The sequence below is a fragment of the Orcinus orca genome, chromosome 13 (genome assembly GCF_937001465.1).
Source record: "Orcinus orca chromosome 13, mOrcOrc1.1, whole genome shotgun sequence".
NCBI classification, from domain to species: Eukaryota; Metazoa; Chordata; class Mammalia; order Artiodactyla; family Delphinidae; genus Orcinus; species Orcinus orca.
The window spans coordinates 62,891,033-62,916,269 of NC_064571.1; the positions used below are offsets into that span (position 1 = coordinate 62,891,033).

The window sequence follows — 25,237 nt, forward strand, 5'->3', positions numbered from 1 at the left end:
GGGAAACTACAGAGGTATCTGCTAAGGGCAGATGACTATCCCCTTCAACTTGAGTTTATAGGATAAATATATTCAATACATAAACTTCAGACAAAACAAACTTTTGTGAGTCAGACGGCTTTGAAAACTACTTTTACGGCTACTTTTTTTTTTTAACATCTTTTTATTGGAGTATGAGTAAGGCTACTTTTAAATCTGTTAACATCTCTGCATACTAGTACTGCTTCCTAACTTTTCCATCTCAGAACTACACAAATGGCCCACAAGCACTGGCGATGCCAAAGCCAGAGGGTCTTCAGCAGTGAGTGGCTAAGGTGACCACTGTAAAGAAAGACATATGTTACCAAACTCATCTCCTGTGAAGAAAAGAACACCTAGGGGATGCTGCTTCATATTATTCAAGATCTCAAGAAAAGCTCACACACACAGAAGCTTATTGGATGTAAAGCTGAGAAAACATGAAAATATGAAGATGTCCACAGCTTACTGTTTTGATATGAGTATTTATATCAATGGGAAATCAGATGCCATTGCTTCATTCCCTAAAGTTTTAAGTGACCTTTCCTTAGTGATAAATGATACATATGGCTGAAGAGTACTAACAGAGCTGAAATAAAGCACCCATGTCAAAATACATACACTTTATAAGAATTTTAATTAAACTAGGTTCTCTTCTCAAGCTACCGAAGAAACTTCTGAAAGAAACAGCTTCGAGCAGCTAGAAATCCAGATGAAGATCCTCAAACCATATACAGATTAAATATCTCGAACAGTGGCAACGATTCAAGAAGCTCAAAAAAAAGGACACTGACTGCTAACATGAAGTCTTGAGTATGTATACATACGTTTATGTGCACATGCGGAGGTACCTAACTTTATACAAAATTTGTATTTGTGTGGGATTCTGTTTGTTTGTTTTCTGGTTCTAGGCTCCCTCCATGAAACAACAAGCCATTCAATGAGGCCCTGCCACGGACGGCAGAGCAGAAACATTGCTTTTGGCCTCACAACTGTCCTTCCCCGCTTGTGTGAGAAGCCTGTGTTGACTGTACTGTGAAAAAAATTTAAGGAAAGAAAAGCTCTACTGTTGTAACTGTGCCAAAAAAGTATAAAGAAACAAACCCAGATGCTAGAATGTGAGGCATTTCCTCTGCTGTGTGACTATGTCCTTTAACTGAAGGTCAAAAGAACATTAAAGGACTTCAATATTTTAAAGCCCAAAGTGGATATTTTTGTGGCCCTATCAGTTTCTGCATGCCACTGACACACGTTTAACTGACATTTAACGAGCAGAATTTATTCAGAAGCATTCAAGGGAAATCCTGGTATCGCTTTCAAACACGATTTACTTAAATTTCTCATGCTCTCTATTAATACAGATTGGCTCATTTCCCTGACTGCTTAAGTTTTTCCAAAATGCCACTAAGTCAATAAAGTCATTTTTAAGCCCATTTCACAGTTACTACCTCCCAATCCCTCAATATGTCTATGTGCTGTAATTTCATAACCCTTTTTTCTGGAGACATTCATTTATTTCTGATGCTACAGATAACAGTAAATAAATGCAAGATAGAATCACTTTATTTCTCTTTTAAGGAGGTACTTAACATCAGATTTGATAAAGACTTCAAATGTGTTTTCTGGTAATAGAAAACAGTACCTCAGCCCATGGGAAATACAACAAAATCAACCATGTTTCATTATGTTCAGAAAACGTTTATCAAAGGGCCACCGCATTTGGTGATATCACTCATATCAGTCAAAGTCTTCAAAACATATCTGAAAGAAAGGAATTCTTTTAAGAGCTGGCAAAAAATCTTGATGGAAAGGTTAATATGATTGAGGAATAGACGAGTAACTCAAAACCATGAAGCATCAACTCAGTATGTGATTTAATTAAAATCTCTCTGAACTGAGCAGTGATACAACTATAAGATGTGGCAAAGATGGTATAGAGGTCTCACATCAATCAAGAGAGCAGTAAAACACGGCAAAGAGCTCCCACTGCAGAGCTCTGAACGGCCATACATGGAGGCTCCTGAGAAACACTATTTCACGTGGGGTGATCCAGAATCACCTAACCTCAGAAACGTGGAGACTTCTATTTTCTGTTTATCCTTACCTTCTTCCCTAGTAGTCGCCTTCCCATATATAGAAAATTGAAACAGTTTGTCAGTTAACAACCACTCCCCTTTTGTTTACCAGAATTCTGAGTTATTCACTGGAATGTTTTAAATAATTCTGTTGGGAGTCATCACGGTTACTAATGGACATACCATCTAATCATGACCCGTAGCCTCTTGTCTACCCAGAGGGAGACAAGCTTTCTGACTTGTTGCTCTAGAAATGTCAACAAAAGGAAGACAATTTTCAACGTTATCTCTCATATTTCCTTTGCTGTTCAAAGGGTCAGCTTCAACTAGCGTGTGGGAAGCAGATAGACAACACGGTTTAATAGCAAAGTTGGGTGTGGTTGTTATGGTGATAAGGGAAATGAAAGTGGAAGGAGTCTGAATAATATTTATTGGAAGACTCTTGCCTTGTCCTCTATAAGCTATTCACAAAGTGCATAATATTACACCAATTCTTAAGAAAAACTGTTGGAATGTAGAGCTGGGGCTTAGATTCTATGACTAATTTCTACCATCAAAGATGAGCAAAGTTTTCAGAAAACTCTTAATGAGAGAAGGTAACACCATTATCAGCACTGTCATATTTAATAACATATAAGTAAATGTAGACATATACATATCAGGTAAGATAAAAAATAATCCTACGGTTGCATTTATTTCCATGTATTAACTATTACGCCACCATGTGTGTACATGTGCTTACATACATCTAGCTGTAGATTCATACATGCACATGGGACATATGTGTATAGATTGCACTTTCTGGCACAGAAAATACACAAATGCACATGTGACATGTATAATTTTTTTATAGAAAAAACACGTTTTCTATGTACATAAACACACTATTATAGATCCATGTGGGATACACTCTCTGGATTAAAGATGTTAGCTTAGTTACTGATATATCTAAAAGACCCTCGAGGAAACACTATAATACAGCCTGAATTTAGGTAGACACAAAGTCTGGCCAGGAGGCATGAAATAACACATAAAATTTTGGGGAGTTCCATGTCACACTGAGGTGTGACACCACAGCCTAATTTGTCTGAAAATTTCCTGATGGAACAAAAATAAGTTGGCTCTCAATTAGAAAACATTCAGAAGGTTCCACTGTGATTAGCAACCCAAACACCAAAAGACACCGGGAACATATAAATAGGATCGTATTATATTTTCCTTTTACTGCCAAAGAGATAAATATCACTTTATATATTATAGGTAAGGTATTTAGAAAGTTTAAAAACCTCACTAATTGCCCAGATCTGGGTCAGAAACAACAGAGATTGTTAGATTTTGTTTCATCCTTTAGAAGTAAGCCAGCCAGGTCCTCTGAGGCCACAGCAGGACCACCATGGGACAGGTCACCAGTGCCTTTGCTCAATGTGGTTGCAAGGATACTTGAGGAAGCCACTTTAAATGCACCTCTGCCATAAACTCAAACTGCATCAAAACACTGAAACAAGCTTCCTTTCATGTCCACTGTTGCAAAAACACACCCCTGATATTTATAAAAGCTCTGTGAAGCAGATTGGACTTTATTTTTGCCAAAACAGCAAAGAGAGTAAATAACGATCTTTTATATACTTAAATGCATAAACAAGATCAGAATGTTTTCCAGACACCTTTGAAACATCCTTCTATTAAGGGGACAACAACTGGTCTTACCTATCTTTCTAACTTTCAGAGGACTTTGACTCTTAACAACAGACCATGGGAACAGATTTTGATGAGGAAAAAAATCCCTTATTTCATTTTCCAAACTGGGTAAAAGGAAAAAAAAATAAGAAGGACACGATAAAATATGAGTTCATTTTACCGACACGCAGCTTTTCTCTATGTCTATAAAACCTGGATTTTATCTACAGACAAATACATGGATATATTCAGAAAAAGGGGTATCAATTTTTTAACATTATTAAATTCCTGTATTGTTCTTTTGTTATTGCAACAGGAAAAGAAAGGCTACTGATAAGGAGAAAGCACTTTACTTGCTTTTCGGGAAATTAAAAAAAAAAAAAATCCCAGCAACAGAGAAAAGAATAATGAAGTGTTAGGAAAACCAGGAAGTTATCAGCCAGAAATGAAAAACACATCCACAATTTAAAGGAACATTCCAGTCTCTGAAAAACTCACACAAATATTAATTCATTACATGTTAATTCCTTCCCTCTTCCAACTTTACAGGCACTACTTATACTGTTACTTCCTCCTGATGCAAAGAACACTTAGAAACAGAGACCAAAAATCAAAAGCAGGAAGGCACCCTATAAAAGGTGTATCCCCAGCTTTAGATGTTTCAACAACCAATGTGAATCCACTATCCTTATCTTAGAGACTATGCACCATTAGAAGAATGGTCTCATAAGTTTCAAAATAAATTATTCAAATGCTCAGAACAATATCTTAGTGGTCAATATGAACTAAGGAACGAGTCAAATTTTCCTTTTATTAGAGCATTTCCAATTTAAAAAAAAACCCAAATATTGAATTTTAGTGCTCTTAAATACCTTTCCTGAGAAAGTATACATTTCACAAAGAAGATATAGCACCAGCTCTGGAAGTAAATATAGTAGTTCTATAAATCACAAAATAGCTTGTAAACTGATTAAGCTTTATTTTTTATCAGTATCTTCTAGAATGCCAACCATGTACAACACTATTCAGACTGGGAATGGCCACTCTGCCCTTATTACAACTGCCTGTGTGCCCATCTCATCTCTCCCACTAGAGGCAACATCCTTTCCATGTTGCCTTGAATGCCCTGGTACAGCTGGGCTGGACCCAGGTCCATGCTCCCCAGGTGTGCAGGACACAGTCAGGAAGGGACAGGATTAACTTTAGGGATTCTTGCTCCATCCTAAAGAGTTCTCCTCCTTCTGGGCTGAATTCCTTCAATAGGAATTTCACAATTAGAAAGGATTATAATGCGAATGCTGGATGAAACAACATTCTAGAGTGTAATCAATCAATAAGAGGTAAGTATTTAAACATTTTCCTAGATTACTGGCGCTGGTGGTAAAGACAGAAAGGATGCTGGGCTTTTGAGGTGGGAAAAACCTGAAAGAACAGAATGGGGTGGCCTTAGGAGAGAAAAGACAAATTTGGCAGTCTTCACCACTTTCTCCTAAATTAGCTCTGTTAGCCTACAGGAAGAAGTGGAGGAAATTGTAGCTTTGCCTAGAGGTATATCTTTATGGGTCATTATATGCATTCGTGGCTGTCTCCTTCCATTCATAAAGATTTTCATGTGTTTTTTTAAAATTAAAACCCTCTTTATTCAAAAAAGTTTTTGTTGTTGTTGTTGCTTTTCCCTGGAGGATCTCTTAATCAAGGTACTAGGTAAATACTGGCAAGACTGGGAAATGGAAAAAACACACTACCTACCAAAGAATCCTTACTTATATTGATAAAATTATAAGAACATCTGAAATGATCACTTTTTGATGCAATGCAAATTCCTGCTAAAGTGAGGTGTCCAAAACCCCAGATTATGGTTTGGGAATACTGATCACACTAACTAATGAAGTTTTAATGGCTTGAGTTTGGGAATGACAACTCCTGATGGTCCACACCCTCTGCGGATCTGATGGGACAGCTGGCTTGAGGCCTGAGGACACAGAAGGGGCAGCTGTAACTCCTCTCAGAGAGGCCCTGCTCTGGGAAGTGGATCCCACTCAGCTCCCTTTGCAGCAGCTCGGAAGGCCTCCTGGGCTGGGATTCCAGACCCTTTGCTCATGTCAGGAAAAGCCTTTGTGGGGTCCAGCGTTTAGACAGACACAGCTGGGCAAAGCAGCAACTCAGCAGCTCTGTGTGATAGAGCACACGCCAAGCCCTGGGAATAACTGAGAGGTCACCTACAGCCAAGTCAGAAACCACAAATCCGCAAGGGACTACTCAGCGCTACCCAGAAGCTAAAACGTTAACCTGCTAAAGGCCAGCTTTAGATGAATGTTTCTTAAGCATCCCTGTTAGGTGGAAATACAGTTTTCAGCATGGTCCCCAAAGAATACCATTTCTCTGGCTAAAGGTGTCAGGTTGTTTTTTGGCCTTTTAACAGTGAGTGTGAAAACAGTATTACTAAGTATATGGTATTTAATCTTGAAACAAGCAAAAAAAAATTGTTCACCTACAATTTCTGGTACTCCTGTTACTAACCTGGGAGAAGGTATAGGAAGAGGACAGACAGATGGTTGAGCTACACACAACTTGGGACAGAAGAGATGGGCTGAAAGTACAGATAAAGAGCTAAAGCAAACAATGGGGAAGGACATCAATAAACAGAACAAAGTAGTACTGGCTATTTACCTGTAACTGTACAGCAAGCATCTTCTAAGGGTCAGATTGAAAAACAATTTTACACCATTTATTGTAACCCCAAAATGACTGAATGAAATGCCCCTCTAAACACACACACATACACACACACACACACACACACACACACACACACACACACACACTCTCTCTCTCTCTCTCTCTCTGTCTCTCCTCTCTTAGCACAAGGATATAACATATTTAATCATGACTTTTTTTTCTGCTAGGCACAAGAAATCACAACCACCAGAAGGTTACTGCATGACTTCCAACAGTTAAAATGCAGGTATAATTATATAATTATTCAGCCAACTGCTCCTCTCCAACTGGGCTTATCCAAGTTCCCCGAGTTTCCTGTTTTGATTTCCCAGATACTCGAAACTGGTTTCCGCCTCTTGGTAGCTGTTTTAGTTTTTTTTTTTTTCCCCTCTGTACCAGTTATCAAGACATCAAAATAACAATTTGTACCCAAAACATAAAACTCTAAAATACTGACTTGGTTGTCAACCTAAATAAAACACTTATGAAAATAAATAACTTTGTCTACACTTTCCCCAGGATGCTGCTGGAATTTAAAGTGAAACACGTGTATTTAGATTTCAAAATCATTTTACATATATGAACCAAAAAAGGAAAGATAATCACATTATCAACTTGTGCCTTTTGATAAAGGGTAACAGCAATACAGATTTAAAGTTGCATAAAGGCCTTACTGCCTTAATTAAACAAGTATCCTTAATGGCACTTGGGCAGCTAAAGCAAAAATCAAAATCGGGGGACCTTGATCAGGTAAGGAGGTGAAGGTAAGGTTAAATGTGTTTTTTTATTTGGTCAAGGGAAGGGTTAGTGTTTCTAAACTTGGTAAACAATGTTAACTTAATTCCTCAAAAATATATTTTTAAAACAATTTAGATAATCTAAAGCAATATATTCACAAGCATAACATTGATTTCAGATGTACCTAGCCTAAGAAAAATAGAATCTGTGATGAGTAATTTTAAGGAAGTAAATGACTAACTTAAGAATTGTGAATCGGTGCATATGAATGTCTGGAAGCAGAGAAGGCACAGTCCCTGCAACACAGAATGCCTGGCTTCAACGTAAGTAAGAATCAGAGTTTGAGAGGTTCTCTCTCTTTTTTTTTTTTTTGGTAGTTCAGTACATATATTTTATTATCGAGGATTATGTTACAGCAGTTTTGAAGGGCCAAGTGCTTCCCAAAGTTCCCTAAATTTCATAAACCCTGTAAAATGTACAACACCTATCTCCATTTCTATCTGCCCCCTAACGGAATAATTATAAGTACTGATAATTTGTAAGGACCTTATAAATTTAATGCTGCTATATCATAATCTTACAGTACACAGCAGTTATATTTTGAGAGAACATTTAATTTGACTCTCAGTATGTCTAAGCCTGTGAATTAATGATTACACTGGATCATTTTTACTACAGTCAATACTATATTATGAAAGATTTGGGGATAGTGATATTTAATACCATGCAGATAAATATAACTAAAAAAATTCATAGATATAAGGTCTTAGACATATTTCTAAAGTTTAGCAAAGGTCAAAAAGGTAAAGTTATATAGAGAATCATCTCTACTAAAAACAAAACAATTTCCCCAGCATCCAAAGTTTGGGAATTTGTCTGTTCCTCACCATGTGATCTTAGACAGGCAGTATTAAATGTCTCAGTGGGGTTTTAATTTCTTTTTAATATTTACTTGGAAAAAAGTTTTTAAAGTCATATAATGAAACCATTACTATGTATTAATATTTGAAGTACAGCAATTTATACATAGGCTCTGTCTTTAAAAACAAAGTATTAGAAAGTAAGTCCAATGATTACTTAAAGACAAGATGTTCTCTCACAGCAGTACAGCAAATCTAGGGAGGCAGATTCACATAAACCCTCTATGACTTTGCTACCCAAAGTGTGGTGAAAAACCAGCTGTAACAGCTTCTCCTGATGGTTGGTTGGAAATGCAGACCCGCCCATCCTGGTCCAGTCCCGGTAAATCAAAATCTCTGTATGACGGTCAAGCTCTCTCAACTTTAAGAAACCTATGCGATTTCCTGTGCGTGATACCCAGGGCTCACCGTGGACCTCAAGCCCCACGTGGGAATTCAGGTTGCGACACAGTTGGGTGTATCTGTCATCTCTGTACTTGTGTTATGGGATGGCAGCAGATTTCTTGCTACAGATGAAAGTGTCTCCATCCAGCACTGTTCCAGTGGCGAGAGGGTCAAGAGGGAATTCTGCTGCACTACCTCAAAGATGGACTGGATATTAAGTAATATGCCCAGCTCTCTTTGATCATATTTTCTTGGGGTACTTTTTTGTGAGCATCCCACCCCCACAAAAAAACAAAAAACTTAAACAAAAAACTTTTTTTTTTTTTTTTTTTTTTTTTTGCGGTACGCGGGGCTCTCACTGTTGTGGCCTCTCCCGTTGGGGAGCACAGGCTCTGGACGCGCAGGCTCAGCGGCCATGGCTCACGGGCCCAGCCGCTCCGCGGCATGTGGGATCTTCCCGGACCGGGGCACGAACCCGTGTCCCCTGCATCGGCAGGCGGACTCTCAACCACTGCGCCACCAGGGAAGCCCAACAAAAAACTTTTAAGTAAAAAAGTTCTGTGAATAAAAGCAGAGAGAATCATAATTCTTTCTACATACTAATTAAATGTGTGTCTACTGACAAACATTACAGATGGCATCGAGAGCTAGAATATCTGATGAGGCCACACAGCACAGGTTGTACTGTAGGCTACAGATCAAGAAAAAGGTAACAACCAAGAATAACATTTAGCACTTACACTTTACTTGTGTGAAAAAAATAAGTGCAATGTAGAAAACTAAAAATAGAGTAAGAAGCTCACGTAATAGTTAACATTTCCTTAGGGAGGACTGAAATAGTAAATTTAGGGCACAGAATAATAAAACTTAAGGCTCTGAAGCAACTGCTATTTGGATTTTTTAAAACTGAAAGAAAAGTCTACTAAACAGAAGCCATTTGTCTCTGTGTCATAATTAGTTTAGCTTCAGAGGATACAGCCTTACAATGTAAAAATCAAACTTCCCTTTGCTTTAAGCAGCAGAAAAAATACAGATACAAAAGCCCATATAAACATATTCTTTCTAATCCTTAATTTCTGCTTCAGCATACATATCATGCAGTGTAAGTTTCCAAGATAGGACAAATGCTTATAAATATCATTTAAGACATTTATAAAATATCTTGAAAAAAAATCAAAAGCCAATTTCCACAGTGGATCTAAAATGCGAGTCAATTTATGCACCTGACCTTTCAGGCAATTTAGAAAACGGTCTTTCAGTTAAAGGCAAAACAAAGTCAAACCGGTGGCATCTGAGGTTCAGTTACCCATAGCATGTGCTTGATACATACTTTCTGAGTGAACAAATGAATGAATGAAGAATTGAAGCAGCTCTAAAATGAAAGGACCAGCCTCAGAAGGCACTTGTAGAGAATGCTGAGTAGAGGATCCTTCTGGACTCAAAGAGTCTACGACTATAACGCTATCTCTTCACCTTCCTATCCCATTATTTAATCATCTTAGCACTCCTACTCTGGATGGCTCTAATCTCAGGTGGGTCTGACCAGCTCTCCTAGACTCAAACACTTGTAAAGTCTTTCTTGAATAAGGGGGCACAAATCAATGAAATAACCGATCAGTTAATTAAAATGATATATTCTGTTTTATGCATCCCACTACGTTGGGTGCCAACAGCTGTGTTTCAGGCTAACTTTCAGTCCGCTGACATTAACAGTTCTGAGGCTTCCTTCCACTATACTAACAGAGCACTCGACGCTTCTGGCACCACCGTCGCTGCACAGGTCATTTCGTCTTGATTTTGGTGTGTTAACACTTAGAGTCGTTCTTTTTCCTCCATTAAGCACATTACTGTCACGTTAATCTTCCTAAAAGTGCTGATACTCCCCCCATCACTTATAAACTCCAAGGTCATTGACAGCACCGTACTCTCCCTGGGAGGATAACTCATGAATCCTTACCTCCAGCCCAGATCTCTGAGTTCCAGACCCATAACTCCCATTATTCCCATGATTCTCCACAGATACTTCAAACGTAACAAAACAGACTCAATACCCAGCTCATCCTGCCTCCCATAAGGCTGCTTTCCTTGTATTCCACATCCTAGTATATGACACCACTATACATAGCCTGACTATCACGCCCCTGCCAAGCATCTATCTTGGCAATCACCCCTCACCCCCCAAATCTGGGAGTCTTCCTCTTCCCCATCCTCCAAAGTCAATCAGCCACTAGAGCCCACTGACTTGCCACCTTTATCCCTTCCATCTGGCTCCCTCTGTCCATCCTCTCTTGTCTATCCCCAATGCTGCTCTTCAATTCTCCTTTCCCTTCTGTTGAACCACTCAATGCATTTCTCAGAGTTGGACTTGGTTCCCAATTCCTCCACAAAGCCTTCCTTGCTTTACCCCTCTCTTATGAATGTATAGCAGCTCTTATTTCTTATTTGTCCACTCAACGTAAGACAATGATATAAAATACCTCATGACAATTTTTGACTATCTTTTCTCTAAAATATCTTATAGAGAAAAAATAATTAAATACAGCCTGAAATTAGAAAACTTTAAGCATTACCTCTAAGTGCTTTCAGCTAAAACAAAGGAGGACTTTAAGTCCCAAGTGTCTTCTTCCTTTTGCAAAATGTTCATTGCGTAGCTCCAAACAGGAATAAGTTCCACAGCACCCAAACTATTCCAGTAATCCACGTGATGTGCGATGTCAAACAAGTATATTTAAGAACATATTTTATGGATCCCACACAGATATCCCTTTGGCTAGACTCTGCCTGGTGACATATCAGTGTGAATTTGGGTTGATTTTATTTTTCTCTAGAATCTCCCAACAAGGTCAGACCTCCTTGTGGAAAGGGCTGACTTTTCCTCAAGGATGTATGTCTGTCTTTGTAGCCCTCAGTATACTTATCATGAAGCTATGTATATGAATGCTACTTAATGAGTTAATTACATCAAAAATTACTTAAATGACAAACAGCTCTACTTCGGTGGCAAATTTAATTTATCCAAAACAAAGCTCTTCAGTCCTCCTTAAATCTGCTCTTGCTCCTAGTAAAGAGCACTACAATTTGCTTAAACCCTAAATCTAAGAGTTCTCCTGGATTCCTCTTTCTCTCACCCCCACGTCTACAAGTCTACAACAAGTCATCAAGTCAACAAGTCATCAACAAGTCTAGTTCCAAATCATCTCAAACCCACCCATCTCTCCATCTCCAGCTCTCAGGTCTGAGTCCCCCTTATCTCTTACTTGAACACTACCTGTGGACGAGTTCCCATTCCTGCATCTTTCCAGCCTCCTCCCAAGTCTCTTCTCTACCATGTTCATTTTTTAGAACACATACCAAATTACATTACACCCTTGTTCACAATCCTTTAACAGCTTTCCCATGTACTCATCACAAAATCCACACACCTCATCGTTATCTAACACAAGGCGTTGTGTGACCTGGCCCTTACTCACCCCCCACCCCCATGACATTCCAGCCACACTGACCTTCTTGCTTTTTCTCGACATTCTTTCAACACACCAAGCTCTCTCTCAGCTTAGACCTTTCGTGCTTGCAGTGTCCTCTGCGTGGACTTCTCTCCCCTCAGATCAGCACAAGTTCAACTCCTTCTTACAGTCAGATTTCAGGTCAAATGCTCTTCCTTCATGAAAAACTTCCCTGACATCCTTATCTAAAATAACTTCCCCAGTCAACGCAGTAATTCTCTATCATATCATCCTGACGATTACTCTTCATAGCTCTTATCATACTCCATGATACTTTCCTGCTCACTTTTGTGTTTATTGTCACCCCTCCCCTTCTGAATGTGAGCTCCACAAAAGCTGTATCCTCAGCAACTGGAACTGTGACTAGGACATGTTTGGCACTCAATGAATATCTGATGGATGGATCGACAGACGAATGTTTTCTAGGGTGCTTTACATCCTTCCCTGAATCTGGCATGATTTCATACTTCTGATTACTTCTCGACTTTATGACAACCACTCTGAATATAGTAATTTTTTTAGAAAACAAAAGCTACTTACCCCAACCTGTAGTCAGATGCAAACTTAAAAGTCCAACTTATTCCCTGTATCATGGAAGTCTTTCGTATCAACTTTAACTACCATTACCAAGCCCAGAGAGGCCCCTCAAGAAAACCCTTGTGGCAGCCACAGAGGCTGGTACTGTTTTTGTTAGTGTGGTCCCCTCTTCTGATGGTGTATCAATTTAACTTTTGTGGAGCTCGGTACAGCACGTACCAAACCGATGATAAATAGGTAGTATGGCATAAAACTAAAAGCTCTGTTAAGATCAAGGTGGGATGACTTGCAGTTTATTCCCTTTATCAGTCTTTCTCTTCTTCCTCAGAGAAACAAAGATAATTCTGACAAATTATTCCGTACAAAGGCCTGGCTGCCTGTTTATCCAGTGTCCTATTTCCTCTAAATCTGTGACAAACTGACTCTATGATGATGTGTTCATTAAAATTCAGGACCAATACCCTCCCTTTTAAACTAATATAATACACAAGAACTTTTTTAAATACCCTGAAATTGCCATTATTCTCCATAAATCTATAAATATGGTATTGAAATGACTTCCACACATTCTAAAAATGTTGTTGTAATTATGCTTAAAATTCATGTTCAGAATTCGCTCACAAAACGTAGTAATGGGGACCCACATTATCTCATTATGCTCTGGCAAGAACACTAGTCCTTCTGCCCCATCCCCAACTGCATACATACCTTCACATTACAGAATGCCCCAGAGAACAGTCCTCAAAGGAAGGCTTTAACTAGAACTAACTATTCACCTTCTCATAACAAAGCTCAAGAACTAAGTCTAAACTTACCAGGTCATCCATCATCTCTGGACTCAATCTTCCTTGGCTCTGCAAAATCACCCATGCTCTGCACAACCCTCCTATCCGAATCCTTCTACTGTGCCTTCTAGAACTCGTGGACCGTCATCACCAAAATCCCCTTTGCTGTCATTCTCCCCTCCAGACGGTTCCCTTCACCTCTGTGCTCTAATGGAAACCTGGGTACTCCTCCCTGACTGCTCTCTATCCCCTGAAGTCCTCTCAAGTGGGGACGGCTTCACCGCCCACATGCCATAAATCCTGGGGGTGGGGTAGGGGTCCTCTTTTTTCTCATCACTAATTTCAGATCATTCTTCCTCTTCTCCTTAAAAAAATAACACGTTGTTTGCCTAAAGCACATGCAATCACATGATGTACCAACTACACACAGGTGTTGCATTTATCTACAGAACTTCTGCCTCTGTTCCTTCGCTACTGACTGCTGCTGTATCCTTCCCAGCAGCAATGGCATGGCCAGTCACCATAAGCACTCTCTTGCGTAACTCTCAATCTCAGTACCCTTCTCTTTATATCAGACTCATCAGGAAAAATCCTAACCCTGGTTAAATCCTAACCCTCCACCTCCACTGCATGCACCAGAGCTGGGGAAAAGCGCACAACTGTGCTGGCTGGTCTCCCTTCAAATTTATAACCTCAAGTAAGCTATCAGCACTAGCAGGCCACCCTAATACATTTCCCTACTTAATTCACTCGTCCTCCCTCTGAGATTTCTATTTTCCATTTCCTCTCCCTCCCCAATTTTTCACACCCCTTCTTCCGCCTCAACGTCAGATGATGACCTTGTTTTATGCATCTCTGAGAAACAGGAACAATTTTGCTCCTCTCCCTCCTCAAAGACTTTGCTCCTGCAGTCATCATCTTTCTTACATTATCAGTTTCTCCCTTTTTACTAGATCATTCTTGTCATCATTCAAACATGCTGTAATATCTTCCATATTTTTAAAGTGTCTCTTGACCCTAAATCCCTCTAAAACAACCACCTCATTTTTCAGTTCCACCTTTTGAGAGGTTTTCCCATTTCTGTTTCTCGTACTATCATTCTTCTACTCTTTCACGTTAGGAACCTCAGAATCATCTTTGTATTTTCATCCCTCCCTTGTCTGTTAGCAGATACTGGACGTTCTTCCATCAAAATGGCGTGTTTCCATCTCTTCCTTGCTTTTCCCCGGCCATCCCCTAGACCAGTCTCTTGTGACACCACATCTAAATAACAGAAACAGCTCTCCAACGAGCTGCACCGAGCTCTCCAGCACAAGCTCCACCTGCAAATTCCTTCCACGCCCCAAAACCCCAATCTGCCTAACACTGATTTCTCCTCGCTCTGCTGCTGTCGGCTCATAAACCTACAGTGGTTCCTGATAGCTCCTATCACCAGGCCTAACCTTCCTGAGCCACGTGGAAGACATTTCATCATCTGGTCCTGTCCTGCCTCCCCATTTTTAGTTCCTATTACCTATCAACATAAAAACTTGCTCTTTTACAGGAGTTCCCTGGTGGTCTTGTGGTTAGGATTTGGCGCTTTTATTGCCATGGCAAAAAAAATAAACTTGCTCTTTTAGATTCATTTCCCAAGTGTCTTTCATGTAAGTCAAGCAACTCTCACTTGTACATTTTATTCTTTTGTCCGTATCATTCTTCTTCCTGGAATCCATCACCATCCAAATTGTTCAGATTCCTCCTCCTCTACAATACCTTATCATATAATGCCAGGTCACAATTTTTTGGCCCTAAATTCCTATAGCATTCCAAGTCTTCATTGCATTTATTAATGATTTAATCATATACAGTGATATACCATCACTAACTCTTTCATTTGCAATATATACTTGAATAGAAGTAGACCTTTTTCTTCAAAATTATCTCTCAGGAAAGGGAAATCCCCCAATATTGATTTCTTACAAGGCCTCAAATATCACAGAGTGCTTTATTTAAAAAAAAAACAAGTACGATTTGTGGAAGATACATAAACCTCAAATGACCTCAACCAATCCTACTTTTGGATTATGAAGAGGCCATCAGACAGAATCTGTTTAAAAAAAACAAGGGGCGGAGGGGCATAGAGAAATTTAATCAGCCACAGTAATTATTCCTGAGGGAATGATGTCAAAATTGGAAGTGCTGGATCTTGTAAACAGCCTTTTCAGAAACACCTGAAAAATCAATACAGTCAATCTCCACACTGTAAAGATCAAAAATACACACCTCACTAATTAAAAATGTAACCGTCCTAGTTTTATGTGAAAAGACACCGTGTTTTGGAACAAAACTTCTTGTGATAACTTGGATTCATAATCTGCTGCATCTCCAACAACTTAGATGGCAATAAAGAGGGTGTGCTCAGAAAACTGTTAAATGACACGGAAATCAGCTCTAGCAAAGACAATGACAGTGACGGTGAGGCATTTGAAATATGACTAAAACAGTTTTGTGAAATATAAGAACAGCAAAAAGTAATACTCTAAATTGCTGTATTATTTTACATGACGTGATAAAATCTGTATGAATAATTAATTTAATAGACATTTGACTGCTTCAACTCTACCCCTGAAAGTTTATACACTGAAGTTGGCAAAATACACTATTTTTTCAGCGGACAATGGGGGTGAAGACGGGGGAGCAAAGAGCCGCAAGACAATAAAAACGAGTTTGGTAACTGTGTTGTCTATGGCATAATGTGATTCAAAAAAGACTTTACACGGTTAGAACTTGGCTTGTCAGTCATCCACTGTGTAGAGCTGAGTTTTTCAATTTTCAAATTCAAGGACTAGAATAAATGTTATCTAAGACTCTCTGTGTTCCCAAAATTTTATTTCTGTTGTTTTCTATTGTACTCTCTTTTAAAGATTCAGCAGCATTGGTAAACACAAAGAGAAATGCTATTTTAGAGGCTACTGCACATTTCCCATTCTTTACTACCATTTAATATGTCTGAGAAACTTAATACAATTCAAAAACTTCAGCCCTTGCTCTACTGCCCTTATAAGCTTGATTTTGGACCTGGAAAATCCTGGATATTCCAAACTATATTACCAACTTCTCCATCTTTGAGCAGCATCATTGTAGAGACAAAAGGTATATTTAAGAAAGTCTCGTTCAGTCTTCTTTTTTCCCTGAGCAGAACCTGGGGCTCAGCAAGAGTTCAATGCTGATCAGGGGCAGGGCTGAGACTCAAGCCCATGCCACATCCTCTGTTAATTCTGGTGGCAAGGCACAGCACTCAGCTCTGGGCATGCCACCCCTAATTACTTGGTTACTTCATATTTTCAACTCCTAAATTTCTTTTCTAGGTTTTATGCATGAATGTATAAAAGTTATGGGCCACGTTATTTTGTTATTTTAATGTGATTTCTGACTTCATTCCAGAGGGGAAGCACCCAATGACCCATCCACACCTATATGATTTTGAGCCAATCTCAGCCTCCGATCGCCACTGCACAAATCTCCCACCTCTTCTAAAGAGATGCACGTTCTTGCCAGATGAGCTGCATTTCTAATTAGCGCTCTCCTCATGGAGCACCATCCTATGGTAAATCACGCGGAATGGACGTGGTAACAACAGATGCTGACCTCAAGCATGCCACACGTGAAATCATCCACTATGCAGAGGTGACCTAGGCAGGCTGGCACAAACTATCCTGGCCATACTACCGCAGCATGACCATCCCACCGCTTTCAGGAAACACACACGTGCGTGGACACACAGGCACACATATGCCATCACGTCCGTACCTAGTCAACATTCTGCATCTTGTTTGAGATCATCAAAGCTACCAATCGCTCTAAGCTTGTCTTTGCCTTTTCCAGCTCAAATACCATCACTACTCAGAGTTACACAATGCTAACACTTACGACTGAAAATGTGTACTTACCTTCAATCCTCTTTAAAGCTGAAAGGCACATATCCTTCCTTGGAAACTCAAAGGGATTGTTACAGGTTCGAATGGTGTCACACTCACATTTCCCATTGATTATATTGCAGCCAGAGACAAGGTTTTCATTGCATGGTTCAAAACCAAGCAGTTGGTCATCATCCCAGTTCTCATCTGTAAAACAATTAACAACCACATAATGTTTGCTTGTTAGCTTCATTCAAAGGCCCGTCTGAGGGCCTCCCTGGTGGCGCAGTGGTTGAGTGTCCGCCTGCCGATGCAGGGGACACGGGTTCGTGCCCCGGAGCGGCTAGGCCCGTGAGCCATGGTCGCTGAGCCTGCGTGTCTGGAGCCTGTGCTCCGCAACGGGAGAGGCCCACGTACCACCAAAATAAAAAAGGCCTGTCTGAAAGCAAAAATGTGCGAGGATGTCAAGATTAACATCCGATTTTGACACCTCAATTTACGAAACACAGTTTGGCTGCAGTTTTACAAATGAATGAAACCCAACCTCCTAAAAAAAGAGAAGACTGAAATACACCCATACACGTCAACATTAACTAGCTATATATACAAACGTTTCTGATCAAAAACCACTACTCCTCTGATGTGTTATTACAGAAACAATTGAGATTCCTTTAAATTTCTTCATTTTAAACAAAGATTCCAGGATTTTCCCATGTTCAATAAAACTACATCTGTCAATCTACAAAATTATTCCAAAAAACCCCCAAATATTTTACCCCATCTGGTAGAGACCAGCTTCAGGTTTAAAATAGCTCTGCAACTTCATATATCAAGGCAGTGCTAATAAATGTAAACAGACACCACCCAAGGAGTCAGGAATGGGACACAACAGAGGAGGTGCCCTCCAATGCACTTCAGTACAAATGCTAATGTCCATTACTGCCCACAACCAAAGCCAGAAACAACAACAAACAAAACTAAGGGCTACAGCCTAGTGAGAGGCTGAGGTTGTCAAAGTCTGCGGCTGAGACCATATCAGGGTCCTGGGTCATGAAATGGAGTTGACTGTAAGAAATAGATTTTAAAACCAACTTTCATGGGAACAAGTTCAGACAAATGAAACAAACATGACAGAACCACAGCAAGACTCAATCCTTAATAATATTCCTCATAGTTGAAATGCCTCTTGTAGGAAACCAGACTATTTCTCTCAGTCTCTGTGATGTTATGAGTTTTTCCCCCCTCTTAACATTATCTTTAATAGATACTTTATCACACCTTAACTGGGCACTGACTATTAAATAGTAAACATGTTTCTGATAACCATATCTGGAGAGAATCTTTTAAAAGTGCTTGAATTTAAGATACTTAAACTTGCTGCTCAAAGGCAGGTATAAAGACATCTTAAGAATGTCTTTTCACAAAAGACAGCGCAAACAAATGGCTATAATTTTTATAAGGCTAATTTTTCCTTCTGGTGACATCGTTGACTTACTGCCTAAGTCAGGAAAAGACTGTTCTCCCTCACTGAAATAAATAATTTTCTTGTCAAGGGGTCTTTAGAAGGATATCATTTACAAAATAAAGAGCTTCAGGGTGATTATTTGAAAAGGGAGAATAGAAAATCTCCTGTGTTTTGATTTCAGAAGATCAGGCTCTCTTATTTGATCAAAGCTTCATCTCTTAGTAAAACAATTTTAGAAGTTTAAACAAAAACACAAGGTATCTGTTTTAAGATTTATTTTCCTATTTAGCCTGTATTTGGTCTTTAGAAATGACAGGTATATAACATGTATACACACAAAGGGACATTCCTATCTTCAAGACAACAGTGAAATTACTAAATTACTTTGAAAGGAAAACCAGAATAGAATATACTGAAACAACTCAACACAGTAAAGTAGGTGATAATTTAGTCTTTGGTTATAACACATGACTAAATGGCTCACGTAAACAATTTCTTACCTCTATATTTAATTGTTGACATGTTATTAGTACCACCAGCCTAATATAGTTCAGCAAAATTTACCGTAAAGAAATTCTTTTGACTGTATATTCAAATTTGTAATTCAAAATTAGTTCAATCCTAGGAACCTAAAAATCAGTAAGAAACTCAAGTAACATTTGAACTACTGAAAAACTGTATTTCTCCTCTTTCCCGTCCCATATTCCAAGAAATCTTTATTACTATCTTTGTAAATATATGCAGTTAATGTATCACCAAATCAAATGGATTCTGATGCAGATTTTTTTTTCCACAATAAACATCCCTTCTCTCCATCGTAACTGGAACTCCCTGAAGACATCACTCTCCTGAACCACTGCAGCATCCTCCAACCTGTCTCCTTGCACTACCCCATTTCCCACACTGTCAACCAGCATCATCTTCCTCAAAAGACAAGCCTGGGGCTTCCCTGGTGGCGCAGTGGTTGAGAGTCTGCCTGCCGATGCCGGGGACATGGGTTCGTGCCCCGGTCCGGGAGGATACCACATGCCACGGAGTGGCTGGGCCCGTAAGCCATGGCCACTGGGCCTGCGCGTCCGAGCCTGTGCTCCGCGATGGGAGAGGCCACAACAGTGAGAGGCCCGCGTACCACAAAACAAAACAAAAAAAAGACAAGCCTGCTCATTGGTTCTCTCTTGCTAACAAGAAAAAGTCCAAACATCCTAATGCTCCAATAAGCACACAGATTCTCACTACAAACCCTCAATAAATGTTCCCATGCCTTTGCTCACAGAATGTCATCGCCTGGAACACCTCCTTCTCTCCTTCCTCTTGATAACTCCTATTCATTTTTCAAGACCCAAGTCACATGTTACCTCTTTGAGAAGTCTTCTCCAACTCTGAGCTCTCTATCCTCCACGCTCCTACAAACACCTGTGCACACCTCTTACCCTTTCCAATAATGGTTTCACGCAAGTCTAACTTCCCCATTAGACAAAGAGTCCTCATGTGCAGGAGGAGCCAGGTCTTATCCAACTTTGAACCCCCTTAACCCCAGGACTTAGTACAAGTGTTCAGTAACTCTATCTAGTTTTCCATGTCACTGGTATGGTCAATGCTGTTGACTATGCTTTTTTGGGGTTTTTTTTGCGGTACGCGGGCCTCTCACTGTTGTGGCCTCTCCCGTTGCGGAGCACAGGCTCAGCGGCCATGGCTTACGGGCCCAGCCACCCCGCAGCATGTGGGATCTTCTCAGACCGGGGCACGAACCCGTGTCCCCTGCATCAGCAGGCGGACTCTCAACCACTGTGCCACCAGGGAAGCCCTTTTTTTTTTTTAACAGAAAATGTCTTGTAAACAAATGCATAGATGTATAACAAGGAAAACATGTTTCATTATAATGAACATGTTTACATAATAAAAATCTTATTCAAAAACCTTACTAGTGAAGCATTAATGAGGCAGGCATTTTGAAGAAATGCTCAGACATACTTTGGTACCTTTCTCTCTAGGCATCAACTGTCATTAGTCTCTTTCCCAGTTCAGCTCTAGACTTCAGACTCTTATCAGCTGGCTGGCATCAACAGCCCCTCCAAGAAGTCCATCTTAGGGCCAATTTGTTTTCACTGCCAGGTGTTTTTCTCTGCCTCCCCACAGGAAGACCATATCCCGAGTGTGGAATCAGAATTAAAAGGCGACTTCCCTTAATGCCCTCTCCAGCTCCTTACTGTTCTCAGCAGAAGCCTCTTGGCAACAGCGACAGGCTGCACCTGATGGTGCACAGGTAAGCCTGACCACCCCCTCAGGAAATGTCATGGCCACCCTGTCCAGTCAGGAGGCATCTGACTCTAAAGCCAAAAATGTCTTACATGCTCTTCTTTTCTTTTTTGAGAGGAAACCCTTTCATTTCTATGCCCGCCATCCTAATCAATACTTTTTCTTCTTGGCAAATAAGTTCCCTTAGCAACCACTGCTTTATAGGATCAAGTACAACATGTTTATGAGACAAATGCTTTTATGTTTTTCTATTACAGAACATTATACTTTACTGTAACAGCCATCCAACAGGGATTGAAAGCAAAAATTTAGTAAAGTCTGATTATACAGAAATCAAATCTGAGCCTAATAGTGCCACTGACAGCACTTGGCAAATTTGATGTTTTAAAATCTCTTTTCCTAAGTAAATCCACATATACAGCACAAGGATCAAGGTTCTGATTCTGATACAGTTTCTGATTTCTCCTTGGACTAGTCAGGACTTTAAGAACAAGGGGCGGGGGGATTAAAAACAGGAGTACTGCCCTGTAACTATTTATATCAAGTAGTTTTTTCCTAGTGCTCTCCATGCAACAAGATGTAGTCTCCAAGGCTGAAAGGTCAAGATAATTGAGATACCTCTGCAAATGTATTTTTAAGTTTGTAACTTCTGCAAGATACAAAATCCGAATGTGATTTTCTCTATATACAAAATGAAAGAAATGTGATAATTTCATGTATGAATTAGAATTCATGCATGTTCAAATATATGCAAATATGTGAGTACTCCAGCGAAGAGTCAGTTATAACTAACTGCTAACCTGACATCTCCACTTGGATATTTAGAAGAAACCAGGAAATGATATTTTACCTCGAGACAACCGCGGGACTTCAGTAGGCAGAATTATTTCATCCATTCTTCCCATTTCATTCCAGAGAATGTTCACAAGATGTATAATCAAGAGTTGAAATTTAATAAAATTAATAACTTGTACTGATTCAATAAAGGGCATTCTTAAAGGAAACTGATTTTTTTTCCCAACATCTTTATTGGACTATAATTGCTCTACAATGGTGCGTTAGCTTCTTCTGTATAGCAAAGTGAATCAGCTATATGTATACACACATCCCCATATCCACTCCCTCTTGTGTCTCCCTCCGACCCTCCCTATCCACCTCTCTACGTGGTCACAAGGCACCGAGCTAATCTCCCTGTGCTATGCAGCTGCTTCCCACCAGCCATCCATTCTACATGTGGTAGAGTATGTCCATGCCACACTCTCACCTCGTCCCAGCCCACCCCTCCCCCTCCTCGTGTCCTCAAGTCCACTCTCCACGTCTGTGTCTTTATTCCTATCCTGCACATAGGTTCTACAGAACCATTTTTTTCTTTTTAAACTCCATATATATGTGTTAGCATATGGTATTTGTTTTTCTCTTTCTCACTTACTTCACTCTGTATGACAGACCCTAGGTCCATCCACCTCACTACAAATAACTCAATTTCATTTCTTTTTATGGCTGAGTAATATTCCATTGTATACACGTGCCACATCTTCTTTATCCATTCATCATCAAGTGTCGATAGACAGATCGCTCCCATGTCTTGCTTATTGTAAATAGTGCAGCAATGAACACTGTGGTACGTGATTCTTTTTGAAGTATGGTTTTCTCACTGGTATATATGCCCGGCATTGAGACTGCTGGGTCATATGGTAGTTCTATTTTTAGTTTTTTAATGTACCTCCATACTGTTCTCCTTAGTGGCTGTATCAATTTACATTCCCACCAACAGTGCAAAAGTGTTCCCTTTTCTCCACACCCTCTCCAGCATTTATTGTTTGTAGACATTTTGATGATGGCCATTCTGACTGGTGTGAGGTGATATCTGACTGGTGTGAGGTGATACCTCACTGCAGTTTTGACTTGCATTTTTCTAATGATTACTGATATTGAGCATCCTTTCATGTGTTTGTTGGCAATCTGTATATCTTCTTTGGAGAAATGTCTAGGTCTTCTACCCATTTTTGGATTGGGTTGTTTGTTTTTTTCATATTGAGTGGAATGAGCTGCTTGTATACTTTGGAGATTAATCTTTTGTCAGTTGCTTTGTTTGCAAATATTTTCTCCCATTCTGAGGGTTGTCCTTTCATCTTGTTTATGGCTCCCTTAGCTGTGCAAAACCCTTTAAGTTTCATTAGGTCCCATTTGTATATTTTTGTTTTTATTTCTCTTTCTCTAGGTGGGTCAAAGAGGATCTTGCTGTGATTTATGTCATAGAGTGTTCTGCCTATGTTTTCCTCTAAGAGTTTTATAGTCTCTGGTCTTACATTTAGGTCTTTAATCCATTATGAGTTTATTTTGGTATATGGTGTGAGGAAGTATTCTAATTTCATTCTTTTACATGTAGTCCAGTTTTCCCAGCACCACTTACTGAAGAGGCTGTCTTTTCTCCATTGTATATTCTTGCCTCCTTTATCAAAGATAAGGTAACCAGGGGCTTCCCTGGTGGCGCAGTGGTTGAGAGTCCACCTGCCAATGCAGGGGACGCGGGTTCGTGCCCCAGTCCGGGAAGATCCCACATGCCGCGGAGCAGCTGGGCCCGTGAGCCATGGTGCTGAGCCTGCACGTCCGGAGTCTGTGCTCCACAACAGGAGAGGCCACAACAGTGAGAGGCCCGTGTACTGCAAAAAAAAACAAAAAAACAAAAAACAAAGATAAGGTAACCACATGTGTGTGGGTTTATCTCTGGGATTTCTATCCTGTTCCATAGATCTATATTTCTGGTTTTGTGCCAGTACCAGACTGTCTTGATTACTGTAGCTTTGTAGTATAGTCTGAAGTCTGGAAGCCTGACTTCTCCAGCTCTGTTTTTCTTTCTCAAGATTGCTTTGGCTATTCACGGTCTTCTGTGTCTCCATACAAATTGTGAACTTTTTTGTTCTAGTTCTGTGAAAAATGCCAGTGGTAGTTTGATAGCGATTGCATTGAATCTGTAGATTGCTTTGGGTAGTAGAGTCATTTTCTCAATGTTGATTTTTCCAATCCAAGAACATGGTATATCTCTCCTTCTGTCTGTTTCATCTTTAATTTCTTTCACAAGTGTCTTACAGTTTTCTGCATTCAGGTCTTCTGTCTCCTTAGGTAGGTTTATTCCTAGGCATTTAATTTGTTTTGTTGCAATGGTAAATGGGAGTGTTTCCTTAATTTCTCTTTCAGATTTTTCATCATTAGTGTATAGGAATGCAAGAGATTTCTGTGCATTAATTTTGTATCATGCTACTTTACCAAATTCATTGATTAGCTCTAGGAGTTTTCTGGTAGCATCTTTAGGATTCTCTATGCATAGTATCATGTCATCTGCAAAAATGTGACAGCTTCACTTCCTCTTTTCTGATATGGATTCTTTTTATATCTTTTTCTTCTCTGACTGCTGTGGCTAAAACTTCCAAAACTACGTTGAATAATAGTGGTGAGAGTGGGCAACTTTGTCTTGTTCCTACTCTTAGTGGAAATGGTTTCAGTTTTTCACCATTGAGAATGATGTTGGCTGTGGGTTTATCATATATAGCCTTTATTGTGTTGAGGTAAGTTCCCTCTATGCCTACTTTCTGGAGGGTTTTTTATCATAAATGGGTGTTGAATTTTGGTAAAAACTTTTCCTGTATCTATTGAGATGATAATGGTTTTTCACCTTCAATTTGCTAATATGGTTTCTCACACTGATTGATTCGTGTATATTGAAGAATCCTTGCAATCTGGCGATAAACCTCACTTGATCATGGTGTATGATCCTTTTAATGTGCTGGAGTCTGTTTGCTAGTATTTTGTTGAGGACTTTTGCATCTATGTTCAACAGTGATATTGGCCTGTAGGTTTTTTTTTGTGACATCTTTGTCTGGTTTTGATACCAGGGTGATGGTGGCCTCGTAGAATGAGTTTCGGAGTGTTTCTCCCTCTACCATATTTTGCAAGAGTTTGAGAAGGATGGGTGTTAGTTCCTCTCTAAATGTTTCACAGAATTCACTTGTGAAGCCATCTGGTCCTGTGCTTTTTGTTTGTTGGAAGATTTTTAATCACAGTCTCAATTTCCGTGCTTGTGATTGGTCTGTTTATATTTTCTATTTCTGCCTGGTTCAGTCTCAGAAGGTTGTGCTTTTCTAAGAATTTGTCCATTTCTTCCAGGTTGTCCATTTTATTGGTATATAGTTGCTTGCAGTAATCTCTCATGATCCTTTATATTTCTGCAGTGTCAATTGTTACTTCACCTTTTTCATTTCTAATTC

The 25,237-nt window shown here is 39.6% G+C and overlaps 1 protein-coding gene across 5 annotated transcripts in view; it reads right to left on the reverse strand.

Annotated features, from left to right (window-relative positions):
• The window catches only part of CRIM1 (cysteine rich transmembrane BMP regulator 1), a 207,614-nt gene that overhangs the window by 140,953 nt on the left and 41,424 nt on the right, over positions 1–25,237 (reverse strand). For all 5 annotated transcript variants that reach the window (XM_004265060.4, XM_033419295.2, XM_033419294.2 and 2 more), the window contains exon 2: positions 17,285–17,458. In XM_004265060.4, the coding sequence (XP_004265108.1) occupies positions 17,285–17,458 (174 nt within the window). The remainder of the gene's footprint in view (positions 1–17,284; positions 17,459–25,237) is intronic.